The sequence below is a fragment of the Sycon ciliatum genome, chromosome 11 (assembly GCF_964019385.1).
Source record: "Sycon ciliatum chromosome 11, ocSycCili1.1, whole genome shotgun sequence".
NCBI lineage: Eukaryota > Metazoa > Porifera > Calcarea > Leucosolenida > Sycettidae > Sycon > Sycon ciliatum.
In genome coordinates, this window is record NC_088653.1 from 12,433,189 (window position 1) to 12,444,351 (window position 11,163).

Sequence of the window (11,163 nt, forward strand, 5' to 3'; positions counted from 1 at the left end):
ACAACCAACAACAACAGCCAACAACAACCAACAACAACCAACAACAACCGACAACAACCGACAACAGCCAACAACAACCAACAACAACCAACAACAAACAACAACCAACAACAACCAACAACAACAACCAACAACAACCACCAACAACAACCAACAACAACCAACAACAACCAACAACAACCGACAACAACCAACAACAACCAACAACAACAACAACCAACAACAACCAACAACAACCAACAACAACCAACAACAACAACAACAACAACAACAACGACGACGACGACAACAACAACAACAACAGTGTCTGGTAATATAATGTGTGGCAGAGTTAATCTCATTTTAATGTAATCATTGTGAGCATAAATTTACGCAAGTATATAAGCATTTTCTCAAGCTGGGGAAATATATGCCCGCAGATACTGAACTTGATCAATTTGATGATATATGGACTATGCTGTGCACACACTGCAAACCAAAGTGTGTAGGGTAATATTTGATGATACAATGAAGATTATTATACCGCACGATGCACTATATCCTGCAATATGATTGAGGCACAAGCCTGAAATATTTAACAAAAAATGTATATTGTTGGAGCCGGCTCGACATGCCAAGATAGGAGGAATTAATGACAGAAGAACGGCGGGGAGTTTTTGTATGAAAATGATGAAACATGTTCAATGTGGGGTCCTGTCCATTAAATGTCCTTGTGACCATATGCAAGTGTGGCCATGCCATCATCCAGTATGTACCGCTTGCAGTCGAATGGAGACAATGCCACCTTGGTGGTTACCTCCTCATACACTGTGTGGCAATGTGATCGGAGACCCGTCATAGGCCTGGAAGACACACGATGACTGAGCAGTGCATCTACATAGTCCTTGTGGGTGATGGTATTTGCCAGGACTGCCTTTCGCACACCCTTGGCCCGTTTGGCTGATTCCTGTCCGATGTAGGAGTACATCTTCGATCTTAGACCTACAAACTCCACCATGGATTTCCCACCAAGCTCATCTTTGAATTTGCCAACCACTTTCTTATTGGCAGAAGTGTACTGAGGATGGTCAGTGGGAAAGTTGCTGGTGTCATACAGAGACAGATCCATCTCTGCATAAACATCACCGGTGGTGATGTGCACAATAACAGAGTCGGTGTCGGTGTACAACAGCCGGATTCTGCTACCATACTGCTCCTTCAGCACATCGTAGTAGAAGGAGTACATGTGTACCTTTGACAGGTCTAGTATCGACATACCCACATAGACCGGCTTGTTGAGCTTGATCTCAGTGTACTGCTTTTCTATTCCGACAAGCCCGTTCGGGAAAATGTCATGCCGCACATATGTAGGCTTGCTCACTGCCCTCAGTACCTGCTCCTCACTTTCTTCTCGCAAGAGATCGATGCGTGTTCGATTACGAACGTTCTCCATCGTCTTGCCAAAGACTGAGTTGTTCATCAGCTGCAGCACACAAACAGGCAAACATGACACATGAGAATCATATCATGCCATTCCTTCACATCAGCATATTTTCAATTAGCATACTCCACGTCACACTTGCACCATACATGTATATGACATTGTGACAAAACAACAACAACAACATACGGGACTGCACACAACGGTTGCATTTACCTTGTAAAAGCTCTTCTCAAAGTCGGTTGTAGCCCTCGTGCGAAGTGCAGTGTTCAGGTTGATGTAGGGAGCCATCCAGGCACTCTGCTGAAATCCCAACACCTTGTGAACAGCGGTCACCACCATGCCCAGACGCGAATACAGCTGCAGTGTACGGTAGTGTAACACATACTTGGACTTGGGTAGGAGACTGGGTGTCAACTTGACTCCATCTACGGCTGACACTTTGAGCTCCTCCACAAGTGCTTGTTGGTATGGTGATAGCTTATCTGAGAATGTTCTCATCACTTCCGGTGCGAGTGGATAATCATTGAAGTAGTGGTGCAGCGAAGAGGGTACCTCAAGATCACACTCCACAATGAACCCAGTGCTCGAATCTACAGGGTGTGCCAGTATCTCGGACAGGTTCTTGTCACACCAGGCAAACTCAGATGTCGGCATACTTTGGCACATAGCCCAGCCATACAGGTTGTTGGCATCAAGGTATAGCAGGTATGATGTGGGCTCGGCAGGATTGTACTGACCCATCGTTGGGTTGTTGGCCTTGCCGTACCGCTGCGACGCCATTGAGATGCCCCCACGTAGACCGGCTTCGACAAACAGATGCATGTCTACATCCGTGAGCAGCTGCAGTTCAATCTGGGTGAACCGTAGTAGAGCATCCCATGCATATCCTACATAACACCATGCAACACACCAGAACACAAACACGAAAGTCAATACACCATGCAAAAAGTATAAAAATACACCGACTAGAAAGCACAAGAATACTAACAGAGAACACCATCTAAAGGAGAGAATACATTGGACAACAACAAAGACTGATGAACATACCTGGGAGAGTAAGGTAATGAGCTGGATCCAACCCATACGTCTTGTATGCCGTCTTGCGGAAATGCTCAAAGACATCTGCTAGAAGATAGACATCTGTTTGCAAATAGAGGTCATGATAGGCCTCCATTGTACTGCACTCAAATGTCTGCAAAACAAAAAACAAACAAAACAAAAAACAGCAACGCACACACGCATGCACACATCCATACACACAAGCATCCACATATCCACGGATAGAGAGCAATGAGTACAAAAAAAATGTGTAGGGCACATCACAACAGCATACAAAGTCATAAGTAGAGCACAATAATGCAAAAAGCATGGCATCAGGGAAATTCCGAGGGTCAATACAGAAGGCACAAGCTGCTTACCTGCCATACGTTCTGAGCATGGGCATAGTCGGCATCACTGATACCTTCTCCAGTCAAACTAGACTCAAATGCTGATTTAGGTGGCAGCTGTGTCTCATCAAACCGAGCAAAGGAGTCCATGTACTCGTAGGGGTAGACACCCTTACGCCGGAGAAGGTCATGATGGGCTAATGTACGAGTAAGCTTGAAGGCATCTTCCGGGGTGTTGCTCACCAACGAGTCAAGAGAGGAGTTCAAGAAGGCCATGGAGTCAATGAAGCGGTACTGACGCCACTTGAATGAAATATATTTCTCCATGTTGTTGGCGATGACACTGATCTCACCAACCTTCCTAATCCGCTTACGCTGGTTAGAGTCCTCGTACTCCACCTCTTCAACCTCGGTCATACCAATGTGGGCGATGAGGTGGTGGGCATCATACCCTTTCAGGTTGTGAAACACAACTGGAATGATCTGGCGATCTGGGTAGATACTCAGCTGAATATTACACTGGTAGTGTGCAGCACCACGATAGTCGCCTGTGCAGATATTCAGAAAGAGGGGAATACACAAACATAGTAAACATCTACAGTGAAGGTGATACCACAGACAATACAATTCAATACACCGTGATAAAACACATATGCAAACAGCTACAAAGACATGAAAATGCACTATACACATCATGTGCATATCTACACACAACTGCAAAACAACAAAAATAAACAAAAAAATTATAATACTTACCAGTGAGATGATCATGATCACGAACACGATCTTCTCCAAGTACTTCGTCACATATCCAGCAGTTGACTGCGTTCTGAAACTCAAGCTCCAGTTCTGCTGTCATGCGGATTGGCTTGATATCAGCCAAATCCTCCTGGATACTGCCTTCCAACTCTTTGAGACTGTCGAAAAAGTTGTGAATGGCATTCTCACTGCAGTCGTCAAACTCGCCCCGGACTTCACCGTTGGATCGGATGGCAGCATATCTACAAGAGCATAAAAGAAGAGGGAAAGTAAGAATAAGTGATTTTGAAAAAATGGAATCACACAAAATGCACATACTACAACACGAACACCTAATTTGTGAACAAGACAAGAAGGAATAACAGCAAGCACTGTGCAGGCCCGAGCACAGCAAACATTAGTCAAAAACAACACCAACAACAAAACATACCTGATGCTGCATGGCACGTGACGTGCTGTGCGTACAGTGCTGCTGCCATGCTGTTCCTCCATCGGCTCAATGATGGCCTCCGTATCAGCGTAAATGATATATGGAGCCACCATCCTGTGCTTCAAATTTGTATATTTGAGGATGCTGTCCTTTGCTGTGGGCATGACGACTGGCACGGGCTTCATCACCTGACATCTCTCGCTGTGATGCTGCAGGGAGTCTGCTGTTTTGTGTGCGGAGAGGCATCGCAAGCAGTAGTGTGTTGCCCGCTTGTTCTTATTCTCACATGCACGACTGAAGTTTTTTATCCATGTGAAGTGGTTGTCATGTAGAAGGAGGTTGATTGGAGTCTCATGTCGCTCGCTGAGATAGAGTGGGTACAGATTCCCCTCGTAGCCAAACACATTGATTGCAAGACCATTCTGTAACTCCACTTTGGGTACATCACGGAGCGTTGCAGGGAACATCACACCATCGAACCGCAGCTCATCAACATACTGGGTGTACTTGGATGCCCGCTCAGCATTCTGTTCGACGGGGTGCAGCGCTGACAACAACGCCCACATCAAACACCTGTCATCGTTGTTCTTTACGTTAATGATGGCCTTCTTTTTTTCTAATTTCGGTGGGATATCAGCTGCACCACCTACAGTACACCACAAAAATACAACGAAGGCTTTGCTCAGAGTAACACCACATCACAACTACACCCTCTCGACAATCACGAAAAACTGTACATCTAGTACAAAACATCTACAACTTTCCACAAGAAATTCGACAGGCTTCGAACAAACACTGCCGGATGAACAGAAACTCACCTCGAAGAGGAGTGTACTTTGCTGTCGACACATCCAGCTGCCTCACTCGAGAAACGGTCCAGTCGGATCCGTTCTGCACCCACTTATCAATAAGACCAGTGATCCTCGCCACCATCGTCTTGACTGCACTATCAATATCCCCTTCGCTGAGGATCCGAGCCGGTCTACTTCTAAAAAACGGGACGGCAGACGTACTACCCGTGGCCGACTCTCGTGTCATCTCCACCCTCAAAACTAAAACCACCTTGAAAGGGTGAGACTGAAGCTCCTCGAGGAGAACCTGTCTGAGCTCGTCATGATGGCTGCTGAAAAAGACGAGAGGATCAGTGCCGGAACCTGGCAAAGAAAACTTTTTCAAAAAACCACGCACGGCACTCGAGGTGGGCAATCTGGGCTGCCTAGATCGTTTTGCACTTGGCTCCGCCATCGTCACGTCACCTCCAGCACCGCCTACAACATACTGAGGAAAAATCTCCCCGTACAGCGTATATGAGGTCGGCTATCACATTAGTATAATAACACGTGTACTAGTACACCTTGTGTTGCACTGCGTCTTTTCCGCAGGGCCACTGAAGGTCGCACGCTCCGCGTACTTATGCGCGCATGCGTAATATGTCACTGCACATCTACGATGTGCAAATCAGGGAATAGTACGTATTTTACTACTCCCTGGTGCGAATACAACGAACGTGCACAAGTGCACGGTCGCCACGGAAAAGAACCTTTATGGCACATTTATGGCATGGCAGGGCCAAAGGTCGAACCCTGGGGGAGTCCCGGGGCCAGACCAAGCGCGCCCGACACAGTGTGCCTTATTTAACCCAAAGGTCAAAGGTCAAACCCTGGGGGAGTCCCCGAGCCAGACCAAACGAGCCCGACACAGTGTGCCTTATTTGGCCCAAAGGTCAAAGGTCAAAAAGTGCACCAGAACCCGCCCCGCACTTACTACTAAGGGCTCCTTGGTCCTGAGCAAGGGCTCCCTGGTACTGAGCAAGGGCTCCCTGGTCCTGAGCAAGGGCTCCTTGGTCCTGAGCAAGGGTTCCCTGGGCCTGGGTCTCCTGACACCTGCCGGAATGATAAAGAAGCATATTTTGAACAACGAAGCACACACCGAAACATATACACGTCAATCTTGCTAGAAACGACCCTCGGTCGAGTCGTTATTCGCAAGGTTGAAAGTATATGCATGTAGTCTGAAGATTTATTACGTCGCCATTCACGAGTTGTTCTACCCGGGGTCGTTATACACGAGTTTTTCTACCCGAGCTCGTTATTCACGAGTTGTTCTAACCGAGGTCGTTATTCGCGAGTTGCTCTAACCGAGGTCGTTTTTCACGAGGTTGACTGTACATCATACCAAGAATATTATAACTTAAATATATTCTAAGCCATCGATGCCCCACCATCATTTCAGCGATCATCAAACAGCAGCCGCATGATTGACTATCGAATTTTCTACGAGCAGGCCGAAGTATTTGATGCTAGTGTGGAAGTGACAGTAGTGAAGTGTAGACGTGGCATTGGGCCAGTGCTATTGTTGAGTTGTTTGAGAGAGTTGACGGATATACTGTACTGGTAGGTGAGAATAGAGGACACAACAGGGCATTGGTTATTATACTCTCGATCGTACTAAATACCCTACACAACATGGCTATTGACATGATCTTGTATTACACACACACAACAGAGGCGAAAGTTATTATGGAAAGTTTGGAAACCCCCTCGATAGGCGAAAGCCTTCGTAGAATCTTCTTTACAATAAGAAATTACAAATTACAAATTATAAATTATAAAGGCTGTGTAGCTGTTAAAACTTTATTAAAGGGGAAGTGCATCGATTTTTCGAGTAGGGTCCAGAAGAAAGACAATTTGATATCGGTTCGAATGGCATATCTCTCGCTTCCATACGATAAGCCAAACTTGCCAAATCGCCAATTGTATGCTCACGTTGCCATAGCGACCAGAGCAGTGATGACGTATGAAAGGCTTAGCTTCTCCACAGAGAAGGTCAATCACTGCAGAAGTTGGTCATTTTCAATTGTCTTATTGTATTCACGATGTGAAAGAAGTGCTGTGTTCAATGCTGTTAGTGCCGTGAACTATTTATCGCCCTTCTCATGCATTTCCCTAGGCTGACTGTGCCTAGGAAATGGTTTCCTCCAGGACAAGATGCTTGGAATTCGCCATCTCTCCTGAGACATTTTCAGCAAACTTTCAAACCTACGACATTATTTCATTCGTCAATCTCCACCACCCGTCGTCTCACCTGGCTTCAGAAGATGTTACGAGAGATAGGAGAGTCGCCAGGAAGCATCACATTCATCTTCAGGAAGTGGAAAGAGCAAACGGCATGGTCCTTGGTTGGGGGAAATGCTGAACGTCTGATTTGTCCCAACCAAGATTTCAGCATTTTGTTCGTCACTATTTTCGCTTGTCTGCTGGTGTCTCCGCACTGCAGCTTTCTCCTGTCGGTGTCACGTTCCAGTGCACAACCGAGGGGACTACTAACAAACAGTTCACTGCACTAACAGCATTGAACACAGCCCTTCTTTCACTTCGTGAATACAATAAACCAATTGAAAATGACCAAATTCTGAAGTGGTCGACCTTCTCTGTGGTGGAGCTAAGCCTTTCGTACGTCATCACTGCGCTGGTCGCTATGGCAACGTGAGCATACAATTGGCGATTTGGCAAGTTTGGCTTATCGTATGGAAGCGAGAGATATGCCATTCGAACCGATATCAAATTGTCTTTCTTCTGGACCATACTCGAAAAATCGATGCACTTCCCCTTGAAGTTTCACGCGTTTCAGCGATCATCAGACAGCAGCATTTTACTATCGAATCCTCTACGAGCAGGCCTAGATATTTGGTGCTACAGTGTGGCAGTTAGTGCGTATGTGTGAAGTGTAGACGAGGTGATGGGACATGTCAGTGCTATTGAGTTTGTGAGAGGTTTAAAAGTCATAACATGTACATGTATACACAAAGGCAGAAGAGAACAGAGACAGCCGGCTAGGTCATTGTTGTAACGCTGCGTTTCATGCTCATAGCAAAGCTAAGGCAAACCTCAGACAACTGTAAAAGTACGCACATCCGTGTTACCACCGGCTGTGCAGTTCATTGTGCTGAGAAACATAAGTTTAGGAAGTTCTGCTCGTTCCAGGTCCGTGACCATCATATTCTATTATCGAAGGACAAGTTTCAGATACAGCTACTAAGAGTTAAACAGGCCCCGTCTGGGTTGTAGGCATTGGCGGATTATGCCGGCATAATTATTGGCATAATTTGGTGGTTGAATATTTGGAGCATAATTTGGCATCCTTTCGGAGGTAGGAGCATACCTACATGTACATGATTGTACCACAGTTATAAGTATGTAGGCTATCACGACAACTGTGTACAATGTACCTGATCAGTGTGGTGGTCTGCATGGTAAAGGGTTCGGAGGTCACGGAGACACTGTTTTCAATGAAAAGCAAGGTAGAAATCATGGCAATACATTATTGTATGCGCGAACACGTCTTCTTCAAAATTCTTTCTCACACTGATACAGTACATGTAGCAGAAGAAGATGATGCAAGTAAATCAGCCTTTTTCATCTACATGTATCCTGAGGCGGACGAGATAAGAACGGCCCTGACGGGTAGTCCGCAAAACTCCGCGTACATGTACATGTACATGTACGTGTATATGTACATGTACAGTACATGTGCATGTACATGCACATGCACATTTGCATGTTACGTAGTCATGACCTCTGCCTGGATTATAGCAGCCATGACAGTGCAGGCTAGTCGGCTATGGATATTGCTCAAATAAAAATATATTGAGGTATAGTTGATGTTCGGTCATCATGGATGGAAGGAGAGGTGGAGTTGCGGGAGAGATGAGCCGATTATTCGCAGGGTGAGGGTGACATCGGTTGGACGAGTATGACGATTACGAAGACAGTTGAACGTTATAATTGTCAAAGGTAACTCAAACTAATCAAGTTGGCGATGATTTTTTTTACAAAAGAAGTCAACTAATGAATAGAAAACTGAGTAATGTTTTTTTTCTTTTCCATGTTGATCTCTAGTATGCATGGACACATTGGTATGGAGATACTCGTGCAACATTAATGTTGTACTTATGGCCACTTGCAAGTACGAAAAAGCACAATTTCCGAACTTTGAGACTCCATAAGTACAACAAAGTGAATATGTATCCCCGCGTGCCAAAGCATAATTATGAGGATTTTGCGAGCATAATGCGAGAATCCATGAAAGCATAATTCCATGATTCCGCGAGCATAATCCGCCGGAGCCTACTGGGTAGCCCTTGGTGGACAATGCAGGACGAAATATTGGCAGAATTCGGTACCTTTTGTGGTATGTTTCATGTGAAGAAGAGGGTGGTGCGATTTCGGCGATACATAGGGAATGGTGTGTCGCTCCCTACATGGGAGCTTGCGCTTTTCCTGTCGACTTGAATTCTCACTTGACTGACTCACGACTGACATCCAGAGCACACGAGAAGTCCATCGAACCTTCCACTCGGCAAACCTGAAAGAAAGCAGTTCAAAGCACCACTCCCTGCTCAATACACAGTGTTTCGGGGATTTCAATCCTTATCAGTTGAGCTTGAGGTGGCTAATGAACTTTCTTCTCCGAGAGCACAGCATTATGTAGCGCTCTCCGAGCCTAAACATCACCATGGATACCGATTTACTTACAGTGATACTCCGTTTCCAGCGCGACAAACACCTCGCGAACTCCAGACAGCAGCGTGATTCAGCCTAGTGTCGTTCAGGGAAGTGCAGGACAAGCGCTGAGGACCGTTGATCATTCACAACGTTCTTGCCTCCAAAGGCCATCCGCACTAGTGTTAGTACCGGTAGTTGGCAAGTCCGGATAATAACTGCGTGAAGAAGAGGCTGGTGCGACTTCGGCGATACTCAGCGAAACGTGTGTTGCTCCGTACATGGGAGCTCGCGCGGTATGTTCCATGCAGATGGATGGTATTAACATTTTGGATAAAGAAATGGAGCAGGTTTCAAGGAAGTGCCTCCCATAAAGGTTTGTATGGTTCTGACAATTTCATTGCTTTTCGAGCAGCATCCACCTAGGCGGCTAGCTCATACCTGAGATCTGGACAGTGACATACCTAGGTATGAAAATGTGTACAATTGTAGCTGTGACGCATGCGACAAATGCACCTTTGGGTGCCTATTACCACCCTCGATACCGGGACGGTCTCGGCCAAATCGGGATGGTAAGCATGCTGCTAAGGGCGCGTTCGCATTGTCACTCTTTGACTTTTCAAGGAGTTTCGTTTTTCTGAAGAGGTGGCCTTATTGGCCTTTTCAGAAAAACGCAGCTCCTCGAAACTCCTCGAAACTCCTCGAAACTCATCCGATGGGAAGGTGGATGAGTTTCGAAGAGTTTGGAATAGCTACGTCACGTAGTACGTAGAGATGGTCGATCTGATCGGACGTCATCATCGCCATGACAATCCCACTGAAAAACCCTAAAATGATAGAAACTTCAACTAATCTCTATATAAAATTTGTTTGAACAGCTGATGAAGACAATTCGAACGCGCTTTCTAGCACGCTTACCATCCCGATGTTTCGAGAGCCGTATTGAAGCTCTGCGTCAGACTAAATATGCAGTCAGTTATTGTGGCACAGGTACGTCAGGCTCTGTATGCTGATCGAGGCCGCCGCGAGGAGATGAGGTCCTGGTATTGCTGGTGTTCCGTGACAATCTGCTCACTCCAAAGGACCGAGATCGTCCCTCGGATAAGTCACTCTACGGTTGAAGTGGCACCGTTCCTTCTGAAGAACTCAGAAGGTGGCACCAGCTGCATTCCCGATTTCCGCCAGGCTCGCACCCAGCAGTCAATGTCACTTCTTTTAATTAGTATGTCCTCTGGCTCAACTCGCTCCCTGGACGTTCTCAGGCAGCTCCATCTCTAGTCACTGACGTTGATGACCACACCCTGTACATAGTCGATAGAGTCTTGTCACATCGAGGTACTGACAGGTAGGTCAAGACAATTCCTGGTCAAATGGAAAGGCTAATGAAGATGCCACATGGGAACCTGAGCAGTTCCTGCAGCGACAAACAGTTAACTAGCCTTGCTTGCCCTTGTTGTGCTGTGTATCACGCTCTGTCTCCGCCGTGGTGTTGAGCACTGTCAGCACCGTGACTGGGTGCATACTCCACTGTAACTGACTTCACATAGAAAGTCACTTACCATTAATTTTAGTACTTTCCTAATATCAGGCATAGAGTCACTATACGGGCAATACATAGTGTCCACTTTAGAAGTCCCGAGAGGTGAGGTTATGTCGGTATAA

At 46.1% G+C, this 11,163-nt stretch overlaps 1 protein-coding gene across 1 annotated transcript; it reads right to left on the reverse strand.

Annotated features, from left to right (window-relative positions):
* Positions 1-330: 330 nt before the first annotated feature.
* Positions 331-5,058, reverse strand: LOC135827575 (uncharacterized). The gene is made up of 6 exons (XM_065340045.1): positions 4,001-5,058; positions 3,568-3,812; positions 2,842-3,359; positions 2,471-2,615; positions 1,637-2,310; positions 331-1,462 (listed from the first exon to the last, which is right to left on the reverse strand). Exons 1-6 carry the CDS (start codon positions 4,564-4,566, stop codon positions 701-703), a joined length of 2,910 nt encoding a protein of 969 aa, XP_065196117.1. The 5' UTR covers positions 4,567-5,058; the 3' UTR covers positions 331-700.
* Between the last annotated feature and the right edge of the window lie 6,105 nt (positions 5,059-11,163).

Coding starts and splice junctions, on each gene's coding strand:
- LOC135827575 (XM_065340045.1), bottom strand. CDS start 4,566: ATGTGGGCGTTGTTGTCAGCGCTGCACCCCGTCGAACAGAATGCTGAG. Junction 3,360..3,567: donor TGATCATGATCATCTCACTG/GTAAGTATTATA, acceptor ATATCTGCACAG/GCGACTATCGTGGTGCTGCA. Junction 1,463..1,636: donor TTGAGAAGAGCTTTTACAAG/GTAAATGCAACC, acceptor TGTGTGCTGCAG/CTGATGAACAACTCAGTCTT.